The sequence below is a fragment of the Dasypus novemcinctus genome, chromosome 1 (assembly GCF_030445035.2).
Source record: "Dasypus novemcinctus isolate mDasNov1 chromosome 1, mDasNov1.1.hap2, whole genome shotgun sequence".
Taxonomy (NCBI): Eukaryota; Metazoa; Chordata; class Mammalia; order Cingulata; family Dasypodidae; genus Dasypus; species Dasypus novemcinctus.
In genome coordinates, this window is record NC_080673.1 from 155,297,926 (window position 1) to 155,322,134 (window position 24,209).

Below are 24,209 nucleotides of genomic sequence, written 5' to 3' on the forward strand. Positions count from 1 at the left end.
CGGAAAAGCGCTCGACTCCCTGCCGGCCTCTGGAGCCGGCGCCCGCCTCCCAGCCCGCGGCCGGCCGTGGGCTCGGCCCCTTCCGCCAGCCCGCGCCGCAAGCCCGGCGCTGCCCCTTCCCTCCCGGCGGCGCCGGGCGAACTTGATGGTTCAGCGAAGCCTAAGGCTCCCCGGAGGACCTGCGCCGTGCTGGGGTCTGTCCCGGGGGGAGCAGGGCCTGGGCTGGCATTTACGGCCCAAACAGGGAAGCAGGAAAGCAGGAGGGCAAGGGAAAGAGCCCGCCCGGGCGGCCCCGGGCGCGGGCGGGCGGCCGGAGCGGCGCGGAGGCGCGGGGAGCCGGCCCGGGACCGAGAGCGCGGCCGGGGCGCGGGGAGCTGCGGGCGCCGACTCCACGCGGCGCGCCCGGGCCGCCCCGCCTCCCGGCGCCGCCGGCCGCGGCCCAGGCTCCCCAGCTCCGCCACTCCCCGCCCCTCCGCGCCCCTCCCCGCCTCCCCGCCTCCCCCGCCCTCCCCGCCGCCGCCTCCTCTTCCCTCCCGGCCTCCCTCTCCCAGCCAAACTGCCGGCCGGACCCCGGGCCGCGTCCCCGCCGCCGCGCCCCGCCCGCCCCGCGCCCGCGCCACCATGGACATTCCCGTTTTCACCTCGTAAAGATGGCGGTGCGCGGTCGCTGCCACCTTTAGACTAATGACTGTCCGAAACATCGCCTCCATCTGTAATATGGTGAGTGGCCGCCGCCTCGGGGGTCGCGCCCCAGGCGCGGAGACGCGAAGAAAGGGAAACCCGAGCCGCGCACCCGCCCTGCGCCGAGGGGAGGGGGGCGGCTCGGTTGGGGTCCGAGGGGGCGGTGGCACAGGCCGCCCCGGGAGGGCTTCTCCCGCCGCGCGAAGAGAAGTTGGCGGCCCGGGGGCTGGGCGGGTGCGCTGCAGCCCCGGGGGCGGCCGGGGGAGGGGCCCGAGCCCCCCGCCCCCCTCTGAAACCGGGGACCGGGGAGCGGGCCCGCGTGTCCCCCGGCCGGCGCCGCTGTTTCCCCGCCCTCAGGTTGCGGTGCAAGCGGCTTGGGGGGCTGGGGGGGCTGGGGGAAGCCGAAAGACCTCTCGGAGCGTGGATTGGGGGAAGAAGTTGGGGGGGGGGTCCATCCTTTCCTTGCAATAAATAAAGCCCTGCAGGGCTCCCGGACCGCCCCCGTCTCCTTTTGAATCCACACGTTAGACAGTATTTAAAATTCACTTTGCAAGGGCAATCAGTGTAGCTGGAAAAATTGGAAATATCGTAAAGCTGAAAAAAAGGGGGGGCGGGTTGTGATGGTGGTGGTGGTACAAAATTGTGGTTAGAGGACTGAAGTTCAGCCTGGCTGGGGACAGCAGGGTAGTTTGCTCTGGATATCCCAGTTTCCCGGTCTGTGAAAGAGGCACAAGGTTATCTGGCAGTAATATTCGGAGGCCCGCAGGGTGGGACTGGCACTGGGAGTGCAGGAGTGTGCCAGGGTTATCCAGCTTGCTTCACTTTAGAGGAAGCTGTGGGCATGGGCTCAGGGAGGGGACATCACTCGGTCTCAGATGGGGTCAGGGTCCATGATGCAGGGTCACTTCAACTTGTCTCCCATTGCTTTCCCTTCCTGTTCAGCTTCTGCAGGAACAGTCTCCGGTCTTAGGTCCTCAAGCGTGTACTCTGCTGGTCCCCCTACTTGTTGGAGCCTTGAGGAGCCTCGCTTGCCCCTGGGCGTAAGGCCTGGCCCTCATCTGCAGGGTGGGAGGCTGTGTGTCTTGCTTTCACTCCCCTGAGGCTTCCCTACCCGACCCCGACCCCTGTCCTCTCTTCGCTCCCCTCTCCGCCAGAGCTGGGACACATGCTCTGTTAATATCAGTTTTGGGGAAACCTTCCTTGAAGCTACTAATGAAGTCCCTTCAGGGGAAGCTGAGACACTTGGTGGAGAAGCCTGGGCGTAAGATGATCTGGCTGCCCTCCTTCCATCACGCAGCCTTTTAATCTTCTGTCCCACATTCTGTTGCAAGATCAGCACATGGCAACGGAGCATTAAGGAACCATGTGTTAGCTCAAGGATGGAATTGAGACCCACTGGTGCTGCTTCAGTTTTCGGCATTGTTGGACTTGGCCGCTCTTGCAAGCAAATGCCTGGTTTCTCAGAGTGATAGCTGCAAAGATACTGGTGCAGGGGGCGTTGGATGTGGCAGGTGGCTCCTGGGGCCTGTCCCTTTGCTCTCTTTCTGCCCCAGGCAGAGGCAGCTTTCCTCCTTTTTGTCTAGTGGTGTTAATGTTACTTGGTGCAGTGAAAAGGTGATGCTTTTCTTCTCGAATTTACGGCTACCACCAGCTCCTGAGGGGAAACTCTGAAACCAGAGCAGTTGAATCCTCTCTTTCATGCCTGCTGGGGTGGCCTCGGGCCTACAGGGGTGTCAGGCACAGCCCCAGCCCCTGGTGTAGCTCCTGTTTTGCGTGAGCTGGGGTGACAGCTCTGCTGCACTGATGGAAACGTGAAAGCTAGCATGTCCCAAGAGGAAAGCAGCCTCCAGCTTTTTTTTTTTTTTTAATTGTTCTCTGTGCAGCTGGGGCTTCTGGCACACCTGGGCAGAATGTCACACCCTGCTTCCAGTAAAGCTCAAAACTGAAAGCCCCAGCCAGGGAGAAGACTGTGGGAGGACACAGGAGTGGCAGGCGAGTACTGTTGTAGGCCCAGCATTTGTCCTGAAAGTTGCCATCCAATGTGGAGACCTGAAAAGGTACAGAATTTAGGAGCATCACCAAGTGAGGAAGAGTTTGGGCCCTGAAGTCAGACTTCCTACAGTCAAGTACCGCACAGTGTCTTTGAATCCTTGAACAAGTCACTCGGACTTACTTTGCTTATCTGTAAAATGGGGATGATAATGAATCATTGGGTTGTTGTATTAAATCAGTTGCCGCCCGGCCCACCTGCTTAGAAAGTGTTACCTGTAATTGACAGCCTTTTTCCTCATTATTGCTCCTTCAGATTGTCTAAGAGACCCGACACACGCCTTCTCTGCCTGAGGGAAGCAGCTACTAATACAAACAACCCACGTGTTCATTTATGCAAAGCAAGCTGAAAGGCAGTGTATACAAAGGGCTGGGGTGGGAATCCTAACCCCGCCCCTTTTCAAAACCTGGCTCAGATCACCCCTGCCCCTCCCAGTCTCACTTCCCAGAGGAGAATGCTTGGTGGCCGAGGAGACTGCTGCCTTTACCTGATCAGACTTAAATATTCCCTGCGCCCCTTTCTAAGTTCTTCACTCAGGATGAATTGTTTCCAGGTAGGACTTGTACGGATCTCTCCTTACTGTTTAGCACCTCTCTGAGGCTCTTGATGATCCTTCCCATTCCTTACTCCATTTGGTCGCAGCTCATTTGTAATAAGAGCAGGTGGAGATTGCATTTTTTTTTAAAAGCAGGTCATTTGGTATATTTTAAATACGCTGATGTGTGTCCAGGAAGCACGTTAAAAGAGACTATACTTAAGCGTGAGACATGAACAAATCAAGACTTCCTATTGAAAAGCAAATTTGTTTCCTCCACCAGACAAAGTACCTTTTGGCAGAGCAGAAACTGAGAAAGAAGCACCTCCTCTTCCCCCCACATCCTCTTGGACCAGATTTTTGACAAATGGTACTAGGAAAATATCCGTATCCCACCACCTCTCCCCTTCCCTGGTGAAGGTTTATTGTCTGTTGGAAGTTTAATGCCAGTTCGCATTTGTTTTAATTTTTTTTCTTCCATGTAAGTCTCTGCCATCGTGATTCTCGAAGAGTTTGCTTAGGGCATGTCGGCTTGGCTACATGCAGTGTCTGGTTCAGATAGTAAAGCTTGTTTGGCTGGTGTGTTGTAATTTTTGAAATGCACTAGCTGCTACCAAGCATGAGGAAATGTCCCCTGTTGATAATCCACTGATTTTTGTCCAGACCAATGCTTTTAACTTCCTATGTATTCTTTTTGTTTTTGTCTTATGTATTTTAAAAGCCCTACAAAGGGAAAGTGTTTTTTCTTATTAAGTTTTTTATTTGAAGTTGAAGAGCTTGAGGAATTTTTTTTTTGAAGGAAGCATTTGTCAGGAAAAACTAAAGGTGCCCTCAAGAAATGTGCCATGTACCAATGCAAATTGGTCTAAATCATCTAATCGTCATTTCATTTGTAAATGGTGCTGTAAGATGTACTGCAGAGGAAATGCCGTGTATCAAATAGATTACAAACGTTCCAGTAAATGACCATTTGTTGAGGACCTGCTTTGTTAGTGTTGGCACATTTTCTGTGAGGGTGCTTAGTAAATGAGGTGAACCTTTACCCACAAGGAGCTCAATGGTTCCTTATCTTGTGGGCATGACATTGGTAAGAATGTCAATTTCAGTACAGTGTAATATCTGCACAGATACAGCTCGAACAAAATCCTAAAAGCAGTGCAGTGGAGAAACTGATTAACATAAAAGAACTTATCTTTAGTATATTTTTGTTTGGCCAAAATTTGATCCACTTTCTATTTGTGGCTTTTATTTTATAGGAGGACATGATTATAGTCAATGTAATTTAGAACTTTAATTTGTAGTGTTTCTTCAGTTAAGGGTAAATCATGTGATACCCTTGGGTAAATAGTTGTAATTCTTGGGACTTTAGTTTTTCTCAACTAGGAAAACTGATTTTTTTTTTTGGTCATCAAAAGCTTTTTAGTAAATATGTTTCTTAGATAAAGGCTTTATAAAATTCTACATTTCTTAATTGATTAGCAACCACCTGAGTGCCTAACTACCTTGCTTGAAACTTTGTCACTTCTTTAGCATCTTTTGAACATCCCCAGCATATTATTTGATACCAGTTGAATACCAGATTTGAATTCTTGTAAATAAGTGCAGTCACTTTGAAATGAAGGGAAAGTAAAATTAGTAAAAATTTGGAGCAAAAACTAGGATTTGCTGCAAATTTTTGTTTCTGCTCTGCTGGGTCCTGTATAAAGATAGGTCCGTCTTGGTAAGTCAGCAACTTACCTGAGGCAAGTATTTGACAATAGTTGGGACAATGTTAAAAATTATTTGAAAAATGGGTAAACCTCATAATTTGGGGAAAGAGATAACTCATCTCTTCCTCTGTTACTGTTACTCATTCTCAAAGAAAATTGGAAACTAAGTTTAGTTTAATATATCAGCTGAGAGTTGTTAAAGTCATGCATGATGGTCTGCTCTTAAGAGTTGTCAGATTTTTAGAAATTGCTGCCTGAGAAGGGGGTGGGTTAATGTTTAAAGAAAAATTCTGTTCTTCTGGCCCCTCAGGATTGTGTGTGTTAGGTCAGGACCTGACATTTAAGGCTGCTGATTTTTCTGTTTTTCTTGGAATATCAGGTAAAAACAAAGTTGATTGTTAACCTTCAGTGTTAAAGATTGTTATACCATTTTTCTGGGTATCAGGTTTATGTGTTCGGGTTCACCTGTATAATAAAACCTTATTTCTTTGGATTTCACCAATATGGAATTTTGGTATGTTCATGTTGTAATTGAAAATAATTTTCAAGGTGGCATTGGATTGAGAAAAGTGGACATGATGGCTGATGGGTATGGGGAAAGGCAGGAAGAGATGAGAGGTGGAGGCGTCTTTGGGACATGGAGCTGCCCTGGATGGTGCTTCAGGGGCAATCACCAGACATTGTAAATCCTCACAGGGCCCACTGGATGGAATGGGGGAGAGTATGGGCCATGATGTGGACCATTGTCCATGAGGTGCAGAGGTGCCCAAAGATGTACTTGCCAAATGCAATGGATGTGTCATGATGATGGGAAGGAGTGTTGCTGGGGGGGGGGGGGGGGGGGGGAGAAGTGGGGTGGGGGTGGTGGGGTTGAATGGGACCTCATATATATATATTTTTAATGTAATATTATTACAAAGTCAATAAAAAAAATGAATAAAGTGAAAAAAAAAATTTTCAAATTTAATTTTCTTAGCATTTCAGAGAAATCTAATTCATATGTCTCTTTGTTCCGGGCTGGTCTTTCCAGTTAGTTTGAATGGGTTGAGGTTGTATGATTGTATTTAATTTTGTGGTATTGGTCAGAACAGCATCTCTTGGTGGTTTTATCTCCAGCCTATTGATGAAACCAATCCAAAGAAAACTGACTCGAACAGTTGTAAATGATGATTTAGTCTAGTTAGTTAACTTTTCTGGTCTGAATACTTTAAGGCAACTTCTTAATAATAAGTCTTCAGTTGTGGAGAAAACAAATGCTAGTCTAAGGGTTTGAAAGGCCTTGCTGGTATTTTAAGAGATAGGCCACTCAAAAATGAAACAGTAGTAACTTTCTTTTTTTATTTCTATTTTTTGAGGTACTGGGGGCCAAGAATGGACCCTGGGGCTTCATATGTGGAAAGCCCGTGCTCAACTACTGAGCCACATCAGCCTCCTGAGTTGGTTTTTTCATTTGTTTTGCTTGTTGTTGTTTTCAGGAGGCACTGGGAACGGAACCCGAGACCTCCCGTGTGGGAGGCAGGCACTCAACCACGCGAGCCACGTCTGCTCTCTAATAATTTTTAAAAAAAATTTCTCTCTCCTTCCCCACCCCCCTAGTTGTCTGTTCTCTGTGCCTATTTGCTGCATGTTCTTCTTTGTCTGCTTCTGTAGTTGTCAGCAGCAGGGGAATCTGTGTTTCTTTTTTTTGTTGCATCATCTTGGCTGTGTCAGTTCTCCATGTTTGCGGTGCCATTCCTGGGCAGGCTGCACTTTCTTTTGCGCTGGGCGGCTCCCCTGGGGCGCACTCCTTGTGTGTGGGGCTCCCCTACATGGGGGACATCCCTGCATGGCAGGGCAATCTTTGCGCGCATCAGCACTGCACATGGTCCAGCTCCACATGGGTCAAGGAGATCCGAGCTTTGAACCGTGGACCTCCCATGTGGTAGACGGACGCCCTAACCACTGGGCCAAGTCCGCTTCCCAATAATTTTCTTGATACAGGTAAATTCTGTATCAGTGCGAACGGCACTAAAGGCATTTTGGAATATGTTTCTGTTCTGGGATTATGGCTTAGAATTTGGGGTCATCAGAAGTCCTCTATGTGGAATTTTACCACAATTCTGAGCCTGATCATTTCTTGTGGATAGTTTTAACAGCATGAAGCGGGGCGGGGAGGATGGGGGACCCTCTTGGTTCCCAGGGCTTCACTTTCTATTCCTAGGACCAACCATCTTCTTGCTTGTGTCTGTAAATCAACCACGTTCTGATGCTACTTTCAGACCCTTAAATATTTTAGTGTAACCAAAATTGGGAGTCTTTTTTTTTTCCTGAGTGGTGATAAATTACAGGCATCCAGAGAAATGTGGAGAATAATGTAGTGAACACTTATGGACCCACCACCAGTGAAGAAGTAAAATATTGCAAATAAACTGAAACCCTTGTATACCCTTCCCCATCTGATTCCCCCTTCCCCTAACTATTGTAACTGCTATTCTGAATTTGGTGTTTATCACATTTTTATACTTTTACTAGATACGTATTCATATACCAGTACAATATTTCTCTTGTTTTAAGATGTTCTGTAATACTGAACAAATTCTTTTCAGTTTGCTTTTATTGTTTAAATTATGATTTTGGGATTTACCCACTTAGATACCTATAATTCTAGTCTTTTTTAACAACTGAATGATATTCCATCATATGAATATGCTATATTTCATTTTACCATTGAAAAACACTTAGGTTTACAATTTTTTGCATGTTTTATTATAGTACTATGAACTGTCTTGAACTTGTCTCTCTGTGTATATGTTTGAAAATTTCTCTGTGTTACGTACCTAGAAAGGAAATTGCTGGGTCCAAGGAAACAGGCATCTTTAATATATTGCCAGATTGCTCGCCGAAGCAGTTTTACCCATTTGCATTCCAGCCAACAGTAGGTGGCAGTTCCAGTCCTGCCTCATGCTTGCGGACATTTGCTATTCTCATCTTGATGTTTAGCCCATCTGATAGGTATGAAATGGTATCTTTGTGGTTTAAAATTTAGATTTTCCTATTTTCTCGCGTAGGTGAGCATCTTGTCATGGTTTATTGTGCTGAATTGTTTTGAATCCAGGGGCTCAGGAGCAGTTTTCTAAGGCTGGAAAGTCAGGGTTGCATTGTTGGTTTTGTCTGAAAACAGGAAAAGGCATAATGAAGGGGGATATAGGGGGAGACAAAGAAAAAGGTAAGAAAGGAAGGGTGGAATGGAGTTTCTAGGTTGAGGGAATGGTGATGAAATGGATACTGTGCCATCCAGGATGAAAACTTGTAGCAAAAGAATTATAGACTAGAGTCCACAAGATAGTTTGCATGTCACGAGTGAATTTGGGAAGCATTGCTGTGGTAGGCTGGCCTCAGCTCAAGTCCCCTCTTTGATGCTGGAGAACAGCTTTTTGTAATCAAAATGGACTTTGGTGAAAAGTGTGTCTGGGGCCTCTTCTGAGTGAGAATAACAGCAGGGCTGTACTTGTGCAGTTTTCCTGTTTACACAGTTGCTTTTTGAAGTTTTTTAGAAAGGTAATGTGAAATTATGGTCTTTCTCCAGAAATACATTTGTATCAGATTAAGTACAATGTGCAGGAAACCAGTTTTTATCAGGATCTGCTTGAATATATTTGTGGGATTGCTATCTCAAACACTTAGAAAAAATTCCCTCTATTTTACTTTATTTTTCATAGTATGACCTCCAAATGTTAACTTATTGAACACAGATGTGTCAGTTTTAAAATGTTATCCTTTAATGATTCTTCAGTGGTATCAAACAATTGTGCCCACAGGTGGATACTCTTATTAAAAATATAAATTCTGGCATTCTACCCCTAGAGATTTTGATTAAATAGGTCTAAGTTGGAGCCTTGAAATCTGCATCTTTTTTTAAAAAAATATTTATTTTATTTATTTTTCTCCCCACCCCCCTTGTTGTTTGTGCTTGCTGTGTGCTGTGTTTTTAGGAAGCACCAGGAACTGAACCTGGTACCTTTGATGTGGTAGGGAGGAATCTAATCTCTTGAGCCATCTTCATACCCTGCTTTGTTGTATCTTCCATTATCTTTTTCCTCCTGTCTCTTGTTGCATCAGCTTGCAGTGCCTGCCTGTCACATCAGCTCGCTGTCTTGCTCGTTTTCTTTAGGAGGCACCGGGAACCTCTGCTCCCTGTTTTATTGTGTCTCTCATTATGTTTTTTCTTCTTGTGTCTCTTGTGTCATCTTGTATCAGCTTGCTGCACCTGCCTGTCACGCCAGCTCACCCTCTTCTTTAGGAGGCAGCAGAAACTGAACCACAGACCTCCCAAGTGGCAGGAAGGAGCTCACTTGCCTGAGCCACATCCGCTTCCCAAAATCTGCATCTTAGAATGGGTATCCGTTCCCCTAACCCCCACTGTAATTCTGTTGCAAGTGAACCAAGGACCACACTTTGAGAAATATTGCTATACTTCGGTAATAGTCTTGGCTGCCTAAAATATTTTGCTTATAGAAATCACCTGTCAGGTGAATATTTTTAAATCTATGTATAGTTATTTTAGGTAGTTAAACTATCAAAGCCACAAATCATGAAACATTAATGCCCAGAAAAAACATGGGGAAGATGTGCAAAATAATATATAACATATACCCACTCCTAGATAACAGATATTACAATTTAACTATATTTGGTTAAGATCTTTTTTTTAGACTAATATCTTAAAAATATAGCTAACTGCCTCCATCTCTTTCCTCTCCCGTCCTCCTAGATTTCACCATTTTCTTGAAGTTGGTATGGTGCTTACCATGCAAGTCTTTATACTTTTATTTCATATTTATGAATCCAAAAACAGTACATTAAAGCTTTTGGGTATAAAAATATATAGCCTTTACAACTTTCTTTTTTCACTTGGCAATTACATTTGAGATTATCTATGTTGATACCTATAGATCTGGTTTATCCATTTTAACTGCTTTATAACAGAATTGTTTTCTTTTTAAAAAAATTTTTGTTCCCACCTCCCCCAGATGGCTCCCTTGTCTGTCTGCTTGTTGACTGCTCGTCTTCTTTAGGGGGCACCAGGAACCAAACCCTGGACCTCCCATGTGGTAGGTCAGTGCCCAATTGCTTGAGCCACATCCGCTCCCATAACAGAATTCTTTGGCTTAAACATGGTTTTCTTACCCATTTCTTTATTTCCAAAATATTTCCTCCTTAAATATTCCTGTTTCTCTCTACTGTGAACATGGGCCTTCATTTCTCCAGGATATAGTCCTGGAGGTGGAAGTGTGCCTCTCACATACAGCTTTAATATCAGAATGGAGCTCTCCAAATGGAGCTTATTTGATATGTAGCTTTCTAGAACCTGGAAACTCCATGGGGGGGGGGCAGGAGCTTTATTTATATTATTCACTGTTTACTTCCCAGCTTTTAGCACAGTGCCTAGTGCATAGGTAGTGTCTGCTCAATAAATAATTATTGGCTGAGTGAATGAAGAGAAGTAGCTTGGTAGAGTGGAAGAATTACTTTGAATGCAGTGAAGCACTGCTCCCCAAATTTTAATAAGAATTCCCTGCAGGGAGCTTGTTAAAATGCAGAGTTGGATTTAGTTGTCCTGATGTGGGGCTCAAGAGATTGCATTCCTGACAGCTTCTCTGGTGATACAGATGCTCTGGTTTGGGGAGCAAACGGATCAGCAGGTCCCTAGGGAGAAAATAAACCAATTTTTTTTTCTTCCATCTAATATGTTGTAAAGCAGAGGAGCTTTGATTTTTGAACTCTTGCTCTATTAATTTCACAGCCTATTTCCTCACCCCTTTACAACAAAGGCAAATACTGAAAAACCTTTCTCACAGCTTTTTTGGGGGAGAATAAAAGGAAGTCCTGCCCATGGAAGCACTTTTAAAGTTGCAATTCCTTCACACATTACTTCTCATAATTAGTCTCACTCTTTGAGTGAACTGCCATTTCCTTGCAGTTTGTGCAAGCTGTAGAGCCATCTTCCTCTTAGTCTTGCAGGAACAAATAGTATGAAATTCCACTCTCCCTTGATGAGCCACCTATGTTAGAGGGTATCTTGGGAGGAGTGGGATTGGAGGAGGCTGGGCAGAAGCAGAGGCAGAATTCACTGCATGGCTTGCTTTTGATGAGGCCGGGTGGTCCCGTCTTGCTCTTTCTGTTGTGTTGGGAAAAGAGGGCTAGAGGGGGGCCCACAGCTCTCTCCTAACTCAGCGCCACACTGTGGGATCATAGTGGGTTTCTAGATGACAGATCGGTGAGCTTCCTTGGGAAACGGTAGCATTGTTTTTTAAATTTTTATTTATTTTTTAATTATTTCTCTCCCCCCCCCCCCCCCGCCCCATTGTCTGTTCTCTGTGTCTATTTGCTGTGTGTTCTTCTTTGTCAGCTTCTGTTGTTGTCAGCGGCACGGGAATCTGTGTTTCTTTTTGTTGTGTCATCTTGTGTCATCTCTCTGTGTGTGTGGCACCATTCCTGGGCAGGCTGCACTTTCTTTCGCGCTGGGCGGCTCTCCTTACGGGGCATACTCCTTGTGCGTGGGGCTCCCCTACGCAGGGGACATCCCTGTGTGGCAGGGCACTCCTTGCACGCATCATCGCTGCGCTTGGGCCAGCTCCACATGGGTCAAGGAGGCCCGGGGTTTGAACTGTGGACCTCCCGTGTGGTAGACGGACGCCCTAACCACTGGGCAAAGTCCGCTTCCCTGAAACGGTAGCATTGTGGATGAGATCTGGCTGGAGTTTCCACACCATACTTGGTTGGGTAGGAGAACTTGAAATTATCTACCTTCTCAAAGACTCACTTCTCATCCACAACATGAAAACAACGAGAGAACTTATTTCCGTGGGTTGTGAGGCTTACATGGAATCACTTACGGCAAGTTCTTTACCCAGTGCCTGCCCATTTTTAGTACTGTTCTCTTCTCTCTCTCTCATTAGGGATATGAAGTCCTGGCCACCAATCCTACCCTTGCCACTTTAGTGACTTTGGACAGGTCACTTGGGCTTCACAGGGTCTATAAAATGGTCAAAACTATCTCTACTGGTGAGGATGAGATAATGTCTCTGCAAGCATCTTGTCAACCAGCCGTGGCTTCCAATCAGAGAGAAGACCAGGGAAGGGACATGGACAAGGGGAAAAGCCACAATTTTGGACTGGAATGTTATTAGAAGATGCCCAGCAAAGCTCTAATAATCACCAGTCAAGATAAAATGTTTTTCCTTTCCTGATTATGAGGGCACATCATGTAGCAAAAGACATTTAGTCATCTAATGAGCTTATAGCATACCCCTTTGTGTTACTAGGTGTAGAATGTTGTGTTCCTAATTGAGAAGTACACAAAGCAGCTAAACTTAGTTGTTGTTTTTTAAGTTTTTCAGTATATAATGAGAGTTCACATGATAAAAATTTTAAAATGTACAAATAACATCTGTTTTGTACAAATACAAATGTTGAAAATACATCTGCTGTGCAGTTCTTTTCTCTGGGATCTACTAATATTTGCAGTTTTTATGGTTCCATCCAGAGGTGTTTTATACATACACCAGCATATATATGTACAGTTTTCCCAAGTTTTTTTTTTTAAACCAAAAGTAATACATATAGTATATACTGATCGTCCTGATCAGCACCTTGCTTTTTAAAATTTTTTTAATGTCATTGTATCTTAGAAATGAGTATGAGCTGAAATGTAGAGAGCACCCTTATTCTTTTTTAATGGCTAGAGAGTATTCCGTTTCTTGAATGTATTGAATTCACTTGACCTGGCCCCCACAGATGGAGATAGTTTTCCAGTCGTTGGTTTTTACAAACAAGGCTGCAGTGAACGTTTTTATCCGTACATCATTTTGTATATGTGGGAGTGTATCTATCGGTGAACTTCCTGGAAATGGAATTGGACTTGTAACTTTGATGGATTTCTGCCAAACTGATCCCCACCGGTAAAGTAATACGTGTAACTCTTGTTTCTGGCACTCTTGCCAAAGCCGTGTGCTGTCCAAAAACGTTTTGATCTTTGCCAGTCAGGGGAAAAATCGTGCCTTGGTATATTTCTAGTTTGCATTTCTCTTATTAGGAGTGAGCTTGAGCAGCTGTTAACATATTTAAGAAAACAAACTCAATTTCATTTTAGCTGTTGGCAATTATTTTCAAAACTGGTGGGGAAGAACTAGTTTTATTTTTATTTTCAATCTGTTGCAGATCGATATTTTTGTAAAGTACAATAAAAATGAATTACTGGACCCTGCCCCAGTCAAGATGGTGGAGTGAGGCACTGTAGGGCTTCATCCTCCCACAGAAGCTTTGAACAATCAACAAGAACTGACAAACATCTTACACCAAGGTCCAGAAAATTAAAGGAATGTAGTAGCAGGATGAGTGCCAAATCAAGAAAAAGACTACTTGAAAGTGGTAGAATCTTGTGATGCCATGGCTGGCCACTTCCCTGCCCCTCACTGGTCCAGTGTGGAGCTGACCTGTGGTCAGCTCCCTCATCTTGGTCCTGGTTCTGGAGGTCACAGAGTAACCCTCGTGCACATATGGTGATTGTGCATTGTCTAGCCTAGTCTGTGTGGTGGTGGCCTGAGGAACTCTCTGTGCCTAAACTTGCCCTGTGTGTGGTTGGTTCACATAGCTCTTCTACAGAATGCTGTGGGACAGCAGTCAAGTGGCTGCATGGGGCAAGGGATGGCTGGTGCTACAGTACAGTGCCCAGGACCTTGACAAAATATTTCCTGAGGAAGACAAAATATTTCCTGAAGAACCATGTAGAATGGAGGAATTCCTAGGGCCAAATGCACATGCCCAACACAAGACAAGAAGCATCAACCGAAGGGAGCAAAGTCACTGGAAGTTTTGGCTTCAAGCTATTCTTTAAACTCATTGTATGGAGAAGTCCTGGAGAAAAGCACTGACACTGGGCAATCTGCAAAAACTGGAAAAGGCCATTCCTTTCTCCCTCCTTTCCTCCCCCTCTCTCCCTTCCTTCCTTGATTCCCAGCTGTATTATAATACTAAGTAGATACAGGGTTAAGGAACAGATACCCCAGAGTCTAGCACATTAAAATATCAAAATATCTGGATTTCAGCAAAAGATTATAAAACATACAAAGAAACAGGAAATGATGGCCCAGGCAAAAGAGAATTAAAGCATTAGAAACCATTGATGCCTGTGATATACCCCACAATGACTTTAAAATCATGGTCCTAAATTTGCCCAAAGAGCTAAAGAAAAACTTGGACTGAAAACTAAAGGAAATCAGGAAAATGATAGGTGAACAAGAAGAGAATATGGAGAGATGGAAATTATATGAAGGAACCAAACCGCTGAATACTACAGTAACAGAAATTTCAAATTCCCTAGAGGGATTCAACAGAGGATTGAAGCTGGCGGAGGAAAGAATCAGGGAACTTGAAGATCAGACAATTGAAATCATTCAGTCTAAGGAGCAGAATGAAGAAAGAAAAGTGAATGGAGCCTAAGGAATCTATGGGATGCCGTCAAGTGGATCAATATATTCACTATGGGAGACCCAAAGGGAGAAGAGAGAAGACAACAGAAAGAATATTCAAAGAAATAATGGCTGAAAATTCCCCAAATTTAACAAAAGACCGTGAATATATACATCTAAGAGATGTAATGAATTCTAAACTGGATAAACCCAAATAGACCCATGCCACTGCATATTATAATCAAACTGTCAAATGCCACAGATAAAGAGAGAATTCTGAAAGCCACAAGAGAGAAGCAACATGTCACATACAAAGGAGCCTCAGTAAAATTTAGGGCCAGTTTCTCATTGGAAACCACAGAGGCAAGAAGGCATTGGGATGAATTATTCAGTCTGTGCTGAAAGTGAAAAACTGCTAACCAAGAATTCTCTATCTGGTTAAACTGCTTTTCAGAAATGAAGGAGAGTTTAAGAACTTCCCAGATGAAAGCTGAGGGCGTTTGTCACCACTACATCAGCCTGTTAGAGAGGCTAAAAAGCTCTGCAGATTGAAGGGCAAGGGCAATAGACAGTAGATTGAAGCCACATGAAGAAATAATGACCTCCAGTAAGGTTAACAACTGGGATGAATATAAATGCCAGTATTATTGTGTTGTAGGCTTGTAACTCCACTTTTTACTTCCTACAGGATCTAAAAAGCAAATGCATAAAATGTAATGATGAATCGGTGATTTTGGACTCAATGTATAAATGTGTTAATTTCTGACAAGAACTATGTAAGGGTGAGGGGAATGGTGGGGCATAGGAACGTAGTTTGTATATTCTATTGAAATCACGTTGTATCAAAGCAAAAAAGATTGTTAAATACTTAGGTAGGGTGTTAAATTGCAGCCTATGGTAATGACAAAGAAATAACCAGAGAATATGTAAGCTTATAGATACAGAAATTATAGTACAGGGTGCCAGGGACAGGAGGAATCAGGAGTTAATGCAAAATGAGTACATGGTTTCTGTTTGGGGAGGTGGGAAAGTTTTAGCAATGGAAGGTGGCAAGAGTGCCACAATATTGTGAAAATGAATGGTGTGCTTGGGAGTGGTTGAGATGGGAAAGTTTATGTTGCATATATGTTCCCACAATAAAAAAGAAAAGAGCAGCTAAAAAGGCAGTGACAATTAAAGGGAATACATGATCCTGGATGGGATCTAACAAGGAGGAGAAAAGGCTCAAAAGGACATTATTGGGAGATATGAAAAAATTGACATATAGACTGTAAGCTTTGCATCAATGTTAAATTTCTTGAACTGATGACTGCCACTTAATCAGTTCAAGTTAATACATAAGTGACAATTCTTGTTCTTAGGAAATGTACATGGCAGTATAAAATATTCAAGGAGCATGATGTACATAACCTACACTCAAGTGTTCAGAAATGGATTGATAAATGGATAGACAGATGAACAGATAGATTGATGGATAGTTATAATGATATGACAAATGTGGCAAAATATTAAAATTGATGGATCTGGGTATTTGGGAGGAGGATTGGGGTATGTTGGAGTTCTCTGGGGTTTGTATTATTTTTATAACTGTCTTGTAAGTTTGAAATTATTTCACAGTAAGTTTTTTTTTTAGTTTTTTAATTTTTAAATTTTTTAAAATTTAATTCCCCCCCTGCCCTACCCCCTGCCCCGCCCCGCCCCCGTTTGTCTGTTCTCTGTGTCTATTTGCTGCGTCTTGTTTCTTTGTCCGCTTCTGTTGTCGTCAGCGGCACGGGAAGTGTGGGTGGCGCCATTCCTGGGCAGGCTGCACTTTCTTTCAGGGGCTGGGCGGCTCTCCTTACGGGTGCACTCCTTGCGTGTGGGGCTCCCCTACGGGGGGACACCCCTGCGTGACAGGGCACTCCTTTCGCGCATCAACACTGCGCATGGGCCAGCTCCACACCGGTCAAGAGGGCCCAGGGTTTGAACTGCAGACCTCCCATGTGGTAGACGGACGCCCTAACCACTGGGCCAAGTCTGTTTCCCCACAGTAAGTTTTAAAATAAAAAAATTACTATCAAAATGAAATAAACCCAAAGATATTAACATGCAAACTCTAATTTTTTATTACTAAACTTGACAGCTATAAAATTACCCGTTTATATATTTCTGTTTCTGTGCTTAGCTGATACAGACTTTTTTTTTTTAAGATTTATTTTTATTTATTTCTCTCCCCTTCTACCTCCCCGCCCCCCCATTGTCTGTTCTCTGTGTCCATTTGCTGTGTGTTCTTCTGTGTCCGCTTGCATTATCGGACAGCACCAGGAAACTGTGTCTCTTTTTTGTTGCATCATCTTGCTGTATCAGCTCTCCATGTGTGCAGTGTCACTCCTGGGTGGGCGCTGTGCCTTTTTCATGCAGGATGGCTCTCCTTGCAGGGTGCACTCCTTGCACATGGGGAACCCCTACGCCGGGGCACCCCTGCGTGGCATGGCACTCCTTGCACACGACAGCAGCACTGTGCATGGGCCAGTTCACCACACGGGTCAGGAGGCCCTGGACCCTCCATATAGTAGATGAATGCTCTATCAGTTGAGCCACGTCCGCTTCCCTGATATAGACTATTAATACTTGGAATAATGTTGCTATAACAGACCCCTTACTCATCTCTTTTCTTCTTTCGTTACCCTATTTGGGGGTGGGAGGAAAGATCACAGAATTTAACATTTTTGTTTCACAATAAGTACATTTCAGGATGTTTTTTTACATTAGATTAAAATATCCCTGATGGTACAATTCTGCCCAAGGGCAGGGATGCCATGCAGTCACATTCAGGCACTTTAGCTCCTTTTGTCCCCTCCACGCTGTGAAGTGGAGATACTGGTATCACTCTTTTCACTGATGAAGTCCTTGAACTTGAGTTTGAGAGAGAGAATTGCTCAAAATCACCCTATTAATAACAGTTGGGCCCAACCTTGGGGTTACCAGGATCCCGTGCCATCCTTCTTGCCTCTCAGGGAAGCAGTAGGAAATGTGCCCCTGGCAACCAGAGAGGGTGGATTCCTGAGGACTTTTCAGAACCTGGGACTGGGAATGAGGTGAACATTGTATCCTTCTCCACCTTCAGCCAGAAAGTAGGGCCAGGCGCAGGATTCTTTGTTCCTCTGCTTTTAAATTGAAGTTTTGCCTTTGCCCATGAGGAATTCATTGTGCTCTCTCTAAATATGTTGCAAATGGTTTTACAAACTAAAGCCTCTGGCTGTTCTTTAATGTTCCTTCCATCATGACTTGGGATCATTATAAAGTCACGTAACCTCAGTCGTCTTCAGTAGAAAACGTTTCTGTTGCTATATGTTATGAAGTATAGATTATTTTAAAGAAGTCATGTTTGTTTTATGTCTCCCCGAGAGTTATTTTTCCCTATCCATTATGGTGTGGACTGATGTGAGGATGCCCTTTACCTGCCTTCCTGTTGATGACCAGCTTCCCAGGAAGGCATGGAGAGTCAGGGCATGCTGGATGAATGCTACCAGACCGGAGGAGTTGGGGTTCGGGTTGTGGTGTAACAGTATTAAGATCATGGGTTCAAAACCGACCTCTGCCCCATCCGCTGCCCCATCTGTACTAACTCGTGACCTTTGGAAGTACTTAACCTCCACAAACCTCATCTTCCTCACTTGTAAAGTGGGGGTAGTGATTCCCTGCTGGTGATTTATCTGGGAGGGAGAGATTTTACCCAGTGCTGCACAGCGGGACAAAGGTTCCGTGGTGAACTGCCTGCTAACCAGGCAGGTGGGCCATCTGTAGCTCCTCTGGGTGCTGTGTGCTGAGCAGTCAGCTAACGTGACAGCACCCCAAGGACTCACTGTTTTATTTTTCTAGCTGTCAAAGCAAATACTCTGCAGTGGGTTGTCTTAAATAATGGGATTTTATTAGCTCACAGTTTTGAGGTCAAGTCCAAATCAAGGGGTCAGCAGGGTGATATTTTCTTCCTAGAGACTGAAGTTTTGGGGCTGGCTGCTGGTGATCCTTGGCCCTGGGCTTTTCTATCACATGGCAATGCATATGGCGGCCTCTCCTGGCCTCACCCTTCTCTTATAGGTTCCTTTGGTCTCCAGCTTCTTGTTTTCTGTGCCTTTCTTTCTATGTGAATTTTTTTTTTTTATTGCCAGTCTCTTCTTCTTTTTCTTTTTTAAAAGATTTATTTATTTATTCCCCTCCCCCCCACCCTGGTTGTCTGTTCTCTGCATCTATTTGCTGTGTCTTCTTTGTCCGGTTCTGTTGTTGTCAGCGGCATGGGAATCTGTGTTTCTTTTCGTTGCGTCATCTTGTTGTGTCAGTTCTCCGTGTGTGCGGCACCATTCTGGGGCAGGCTGTGAACTTTCTTTTGCGCTGGGCGGCTCTCCTTATGGGGCGCACTCCTTGCGCGTGGGGCTCCCCTATGTGGGGCCACCCCTGCGTGGCACGGCACTCCTTGCGCGCATCAACACTGCGCGTGGGCCAGCTCCACACGGGTCAAGGAAGCCCGGGGTTTGAACCACAGACCTCCCATGTGGTAATGTGGTAGACAGACGCCCTAACCACTGGGCCAAGTCCGCCGCCTCTATGTGAATTTTATTCTGCTTGTAATAGTAATAGAATTAAGACCCATCCTGATTGAGTTCGTCACACCTTAATTGAAGTAATTCATCCACAGCTCTTCCTTATAATGGGTCCACACTCACGGGAGTGGATTAAGTTTAAGAACAAGTTTTTCTGGGGTTACATACAGCTCTAAACCACCACAGTCATGTTCAGAAACAGTCCTGGCCCTCTGCCCAGTTCCTACATCTGCAGCTAAGGAGTTACTAAAAATGTGAATGAAAGGGTCATCCCTGTGACAAGCTCAGAGTCTGGACCTGAACGGCCTAGGTTTGAGTCCTGGCTGAGTAAGCTTGGGCAGTTTCTTTCTGCCTTCAGCTTCTACATGTGGAGAGTGAAGAATAATAATCTGCCTTGGGTTAGTGGGCAAGATTAAATGAATATATATATATATATATAGATGTAAACCCGTCCCTGTTTCCTACATTTATTTGACAAATTTTTCGAATGCCTTTAAATGGCAGACTCTCCAATAAGTGCAGACCAGTCTTTTGGATACAATCTCTACCCTCATAGCTCCAATGATCCAGTATTGGGGTGGGCAGGCTTTTCTGTAAGGGCTACGTAGAAGATATTTTAGGCTCTGCAGCTGTAAGGTCTCTGTAGCAATGACCAAACTCTGCTATTATAGTATGAAAGTAGCCACAATATGTAAGGGTCATGGCTGTGTTCTAATAAAATTTTATTTGCAAAAGCAGTTGGTGAGCTGGCTTTGACTCATGGGCTATGGTTTGCCAACCTGTGGTCTAGTCAGAAGACAGACTAAATAATCACAAAGAAATATGTTATTGCCAACTGTGGTCAGGGCTCTGAAGGAAACATAGGATTCTGTGAAAGAGAAGGTCAAGAAAGACCTGTTTGAAGAAGTGACATTCAAGCCAAATGATGAGTGGGAGGCGGCCAGATGAGGAGAAAGGGAAAGAGTGTTTCAGATCCGGGGGGTAGCGCTAGGGGCAGAGGACTGCCTGCACTAGTTCTGAGCCTCTTAAATCATCACCATACACATTTCCATCTATTAAAGGCACAACACATATTCTGCGACTTTCTTTGGATAAAAATATATATATATATTTTTTACTTATATATAATTCATGTAAATTCTTCCCATCCCACCACCCCCCTTTCCCCAACAATCCTAACACCTAGACATGTACTATATTAACACATTTTAGTAGTATACTTCTGGTAGGATCTCATTTCCTTTTTCTTTAAAAAAATTTTTTTTGTGGTGACATTTTTTACTTATGTACATTAGTAAAGAAGTTGAAAGTTTACAGAAAATCATGCAGAAAATACAGAGTTCCCATAACTGCCCCCCTGCACAGTTTTTCCTAATAATAACTTTTTTTTTTTTTGAAGTGCTAGGGGTTAGGGATTGAACCCAGGACTTTGTATGTGGGAAGCCAGAGCTCAACCACTGAGCCACATTGGCTTCCCTGAGTTGGTTTTTTCATTTGTTTTGCTAGTTGTTTGTCTTTGTTTTTGTGGGAGGCAGATGCTCAACTGCTTGAGCCACATCTGCTCCCAATAATTACTTTTTCATTAGTTGTGGTACCTTTGTTAGAACTGATGAAAACAATATTATTATAATTGTACCATTAACTGCAGTTATTCTTTCCACATCATGGGGTTTGGGGTGCAGTGCCCCCGCATTCTGGAAAATCCACACAAAATATTTTGGCTCTCTATTCATACCAGAGAAGTTGTTTTTTTTTTTTTCCCCCCTTTATGGGGTGTTTATAGTACCTTATGATAAAATTAGAGTATATTTATGTTATTAAAAGATAAAATATGGGAAGCCGCTGTGGCTCAGCCAGCTGGGCTCAGTCAGTTGGGCTCCCGTCTGCCATATGGGAAGCCCTGGCTTTGTGTCCCAGGGCCTCCTTGTGAAGGCAGGCTCGCCCACATGCTGTGGAGAGCCACCGGCCCACAAGCGCTGCAGAGAGTCGACTCAGCAAGGTGACACATCAAAAAAGAGAGACAAGCAAAAACACAGAAGAGCGTGCATCGAATGGACACAGAGCAGACAGCAAGCAAGCCGCAAGGGGGGAGGGGAAATAAATAAATACAGGCACAGAAGAACGCAAAGTGAATGGACACAGAGCAGACAGCATGCAAAAAAAAAAGATAAAATGTTGATGTACAATTCATATATTTTATACATATAAATATATGGGTTTCTAAACTTTTTCTCTATTGTTGCTGGCCTTCTCATGTCATATGTGGCCTCCAAAAATTCCCCCCAAATTCCCATTTAATTTGTTATACCTACCCACAGTATATATTATAGAAACTGCAGTGGGAAGGTAGTGATGTGGAAGGGATACCTTGTATAGTCCCTAGTTTATATTAAGGTTCACTTGGTTTTGTATAGCCCATATGAGTTTTTTATTTCATTTTATACTAGTAACATATATACAGCCTAAAAGTCCCCTCTTTTAACCACAGACAGCTATATAATTGAGTGTTGTTAATTGCATTCACAGTGTTCTCCTGTCGTCACCACTGTCTGTTATCTAAACTTTTCCATCACCCCAAGCAGAAACTCTGCACCAGTTAAATGTTAGCTCCCTAGTCCCTCCTCCACCCCAGGTGCTAGAAATCTGTATTCTCGTTTCCCAACTCTGTGAATTTACTTCTAATTATTTCGTATCAGTGAGATCACACAATATTTATCCTTTTGTGTCTGGCTTATTTCACTAAACACGGTGTCTTCAAGGTTCATCCCTGTTGTCACATGTATTATAACTTAATAAAGCTGAATAATATTCCATTGTATATATATACCACCTTTTGTTTATACATTCATCTGTTGTTGGACACTTGGATTACTTACATCTTTTGATATATGTGAATTTTGCTGCTGTGAACAGTGGTGTGCAAATACGTGTTCAAGTCTGTTTTCACTTCTTTTGGGTATACACCTAGAAATGGGGTTTCCAGGTCATAAGGTAATTCTATATTTAATTTTCTGAGGAACTGCCAAAATGTCTTCCACAGTGGCTACACCATTTTACATTCAAACTAATAAGGGAGTGTTTCTATTTTTTTCACATCCTCTCCAACACTTATTTTCCATTTTTTCAATGGTAACCTTTCTGGTGATATGAAATGGTGTCTCATTGTGGTTTTGATTTGCATTTTCCTAAATGGCTTATGATGTTGAGCATCTCTTCATTTACTACTATTTCTTTTTTTTTTTTTTAAGATTTATTTTTATTTATTTAACTCCCCTCCCCCGGTAGTCTGTTTTCTGTGTCTTTTTGCTGTGTCTTGTTTCTTTGTCCGCTTCTGTTGTCGTCAGCGGCACGGGGGACACCCCTGCGTGGCGCGGCACTCCTTGCGCGCATCAGCACTGCGCATGGGACAGCTCCACACGGGTCAAGGAGGCCCGGGGTTTGAACCGCGGACCTCCCATGTGGTAGACGGACGCCCTAACCACTGGGCCAAGTCCATTTCCCACTATTTCTTTGAGTATTCCTTCTGTATCATTATCTCTTCTCCTGCTGTACATATTGGTATACTTAATGCCCCACAGATGTCTTAAGCTCTGGTCACCTTTTTTCATTCTTTTTTCTTTCTGTTACTCTGTTTGAACTATTTCACTAGTTTTGTCTTTGAGTTTACTGACTCTTTTTCTGCTAACTCCAATCAGCTGTTGAATTTTTCATTTCGGTTATTGTGGTCTTGTGTGTCGGTTTATTACCTTTTAAAAATTTCTACCTCAATACTTGAGATTCTCATATTGTTCATGCATCATTTTCCTAATATCCTTTAGTTCTTTCTCCATGTTTTCCTTTATCTCCTTAAGCATATTGAAGATCATTTTCTTAAAGTCTTCTGCTCATATATCTAAAGGCAGGTTTTCTTCATTGATTGCTTTCTAAATTTTTATCCTGTTTTTTTTGATGGGCCATCATTTCCTGTTTCCTTGTCTATCTTGTAATCTTTTGTTGTACACTGTATATTTTAGTAGTTTAATGTATTAATTCTGGGATTTAGTCCCTAAGCTGTCTGTTCCTTACATTTCTATCCAGCTAGTGATAAAATAGAGATTTACTTGAATGCTAGGAGCTAAGGAAATAAACCAATCCAAAAAACATCTTTCACAGTCTTTACAAATTGGATTTTTGTTGACTGGTGTTCTTCAAAGCTCAGCCCTTTTATCAAGAAGATAAGCCTGAGGCAGAGTGAAGCACAGGGTTTTCTCCAAGTTGAGTCTTGTCCTTGGGTTGAGTCTTATCCTTGGTTGTGTTCCTTATGGCTTTAGGAATTTCTGTTTTTATAAGAAGGAATGTCACTTCTACTTCCTATGAAATAGCCTTCCTTACCTCCCAGCTGCTCTATTGTTTGTCTTAAAGCCAGGAATCCTTTGCCCTAGGCCACTTGGATTTAATTGTTTCTTATGCTGCTTTAGCTGTCTGAGTGCTGCTTCTGCTTGCAGGGCAAATTCTAGAAGGGAAAGCCTGAGATGAACTTCCTGGTTCAGGCTTCCAGGCTGTCTCCTGATGGACTGGCACTGACAGATAAGTACCTCTGCAGACTGGCTCTGCATATGCTGGAGTGCAGTTTGGAAGGGGCCATCAAGGGTGCCATAAACTTCTCTTTTTTTATTTTTCTTTGCAGGTATTGGGGGCTGGGAACCACCTGTGGCCTCCCATGTGGGAAGCAGGTGCTCAACTGCTTGAGCCACATCAGCTCCCCTCTCCTACATTTTTAAAGCTGCATTTTATTGATTTGGTACTCGCTCAGGTACTATAGCCCTTTAACTTTTTTTTCTAGAATTTTGAGGAAGATGGCTCTGCCAGTTTTTTCTGGTTCAAGGACTCATTTGGGGAATGGCATCATGGAGTGCCTTATACTGCCATCTTGGTTGGCCAGAAGTCCTTTCTCTCTCTTCTGTTTCGTTATTTTTGTTATATTATTGTCAGTACATTCAAAAAATTTAGAGGTTAGGGAATAAAATTTCACATTATTCTATTGTTAGCCCTAAAATGGCTCACTCCTTAGAACTCATTTTTCTTTTATGCTGTTTTTTCTTTATGTCTTTTTAAAATTAATACTGTTTTCTCTACATATTTGGCTAAAGATTCACAGCCCTGAAACCATTTTGTAAAGGTGAAAGATTTATGTGATCTGAAAAGAAACCAGAGTATACTGAAACC

General features: G+C 43.7%; 1 protein-coding gene across 2 annotated transcripts in view; it reads left to right on the forward strand.

The window, feature by feature from the left end:
* Positions 1–400: 400 nt before the first annotated feature.
* The window catches only part of USP46 (ubiquitin specific peptidase 46), a 72,660-nt gene continuing 48,851 nt past the window's right edge, over positions 401–24,209 (forward strand). Inside the window, exon 1 of one of the 2 annotated variants that reach the window (XM_004460625.4) lies at positions 401–720. In XM_004460625.4, the coding sequence (XP_004460682.1) occupies positions 685–720 (36 nt within the window). In that variant the 5' untranslated portion in view covers positions 401–684. Of the gene's footprint in view, positions 721–3,175; positions 3,285–24,209 lie in introns of those variants that run through there. The other variant, XM_023589440.2, reaches the window with a different exon arrangement.